The sequence below is a fragment of the Rhinopithecus bieti genome, unplaced genomic scaffold, assembly GCF_001698545.2.
Source record: "Rhinopithecus bieti isolate Rb0 unplaced genomic scaffold, ASM169854v2 scaffold_41677, whole genome shotgun sequence".
NCBI classification, from domain to species: domain Eukaryota; kingdom Metazoa; phylum Chordata; class Mammalia; order Primates; family Cercopithecidae; genus Rhinopithecus; species Rhinopithecus bieti.
Window position 1 is genome coordinate 59,980 of NW_016816848.1, and position 2,167 is coordinate 62,146.

A 2,167-nucleotide genomic window follows, 5' to 3' on the forward strand; every position below is an offset into this window, starting at 1 on the left:
CATGGTTACATAAATTCCTCTATATAAGTATGTTTTCTTTCTCAATATACATGTTCTTCTATATACATAGTATAGAAAAGCTAGTAAGTCAGCTCAGCTATAATAATTCTGTCATAAAAAAGCAGATTACATTTTTTGGCTGCAACAAAGCATGTTACTTATACTTTTCAGTTTAGCTAATGTATTTACACGATAAAACTTAAGCTTTAAAAGTATTCAGATCAAAAGGAAAAAATAAATTATATTTAAACTATTAATTTACACAATGGATATGCCTTTACTTACTTTACTAAATAGCTATAGTCTCTTATAATCAATTTCTCCAGCATTTCTTTATTCTAGCAATTTATTTTCAAGACATGTATGTGTTCCCCTCTAAGTGCTGCATATTTCCTTTTAGGAAGCACAGATGTGCAATGTTTTAGTAGCTTGGAAGAGTTTTAGGTCTGTTACTTTTCCAACTAATGGACGAAGGAGCCGTGGTTCCTACTCGGCACCACTTCTTTAACTGTACAATACATAGAAGAAAGAGGTGACAAAAGCAAGCAAGAGCATTGTTAAGGAAAGCAGCAGCTGCTGGAACCAGATACAACGCTGAACTTGGTCTTCAAGCTTCCTATTGCTTTCTAGTAAATGACTGAGCTGAAGAGGGAAAAGGGATGAAAGATTTATATCAATAAAACAGTCATTAATCATGGGCACGACAAACAGGAATACTAGAAATCCAAACACTGAAAGGATGGGGCCCACTACTCTGTAAGGCTGGTGGAAGGAGGTGGAAGTGCAACAGGGCATTAGATTTGTTTGGTGGACAGATATATCTTTGCTTATTCTCATTTTGAGAGGTCTAAATTTCTAGCTGAGACAGGAGCAGAGCAGTCAGTTCCTGGAGGTACAGAAACCCTTAAGTAGTTCAGCTACTCAGAGAGCCCCTCAGTCTCTTTCAAATTTAAATGCACTACTTGGCACTTTTTTTCTGCAAGACTGAATTATTTGATACTCCCCAAAGCACCTTGTGCATTGCTAAAATGGCCAAAGCTTTCAAATGGTTAGTAGATCTCCAAAATAACTCACTTCTTACACCATTTCTTTTCTTTTTTTATTGAGAAATGGTCTTGTTCTGTTGCCCAGACTGGAGGGTAGTGGCATGATCACGGCTCACTGCAGCCTTGACCTCCCAGGCTCAAGCAATCCTCCTGCCTCAGACTCCCGAGTAGCTGGGACTATAGATGTGTGCCACCACACCTGGCTAATTTTCAGTTTTTTTGTAGAGACAGGGTCTCGCTATATTATAGCCCAGACTGGCCTCAAAATACTGGGCTCAAGTGATCCTCCTGCCTTGGCCTCCCAAAGTGCTGGGATTACAGGCAGCACTGCACCTGGCCTGCCTACCATTTCTGATTTGGCATCTCTTCACAAAGAAGACAGTATTTCTGTTGTGTCTATGCCAAAGGTTTTCCTTATGTCCGTGAGAAAAAAAGGGATTTCTAATGTTGATCAGCATTAACAACTTTGTCTGGGTAGGAAGAAAGTACACTTACTTGTAGACATATATCTTCACTGGTTTTATCTGACATGTTGAAAGCACTGTCTTTTAATGTAAGAGTGTTTGGTTTACTGCTTTCAACAGTATGGCATCTTAACCTATGAAAATCCAAAGAAAATATAACTTCTTAAAATGTTAATGAATTTTCTTATAAAAGTAAAATATAAAATGAAAACAGCTAAACACAGAAGACTATGTAACAGAGGTGAAAACCCTCACTCCTCTTCCCCAGGTTCACCTAAGACAGCTGCTCTGTGTATAGGTATCTTCCAGCTTCGTTAATTAATGTACGTATAAGGAACACAACATATGGCAGATCCCATTCAGTAAAATTCAAATGAAAGTTTTTATATGGTATTCAGTAGAATTCATCAAAGTATCTTATGATTTGAAGGAAATCACCCTTTCTAGGTAGGAGAAAGGTACTTTCCTTGAGCTTCAGTACCCACCACCAAGCCTCCCTCCCACTTTCTGCGGCAGTAGTCTCCTCTCACAGTCATAGAAAAGCAAACCATCAGTAATCGGTAAAGCAAAAAACAAAGCAAACAAAGCAACTCGAACATAACAAAACCAAAAATCACCCTTCATTTTGAGAGACTGTTTCATAAGAACTTCAAATTA

The 2,167-nt window shown here is 38.1% G+C and overlaps 1 protein-coding gene across 1 annotated transcript in view; it reads right to left on the reverse strand.

Annotated features, from left to right (window-relative positions):
* Window positions 1-467: 467 nt before the first annotated feature.
* LOC108517449 (motile sperm domain-containing protein 2-like) overlaps window positions 468-2,167 on the reverse strand; it is a 45,201-nt gene continuing 43,501 nt past the window's right edge. Inside the window, 2 exon segments of the mRNA XM_017855387.1 lie at window positions 468-642; window positions 1,542-1,644. Coding sequence (XP_017710876.1) covers window positions 505-642; window positions 1,542-1,644 — 241 coding nt within the window. The 3' untranslated portion in view covers window positions 468-504.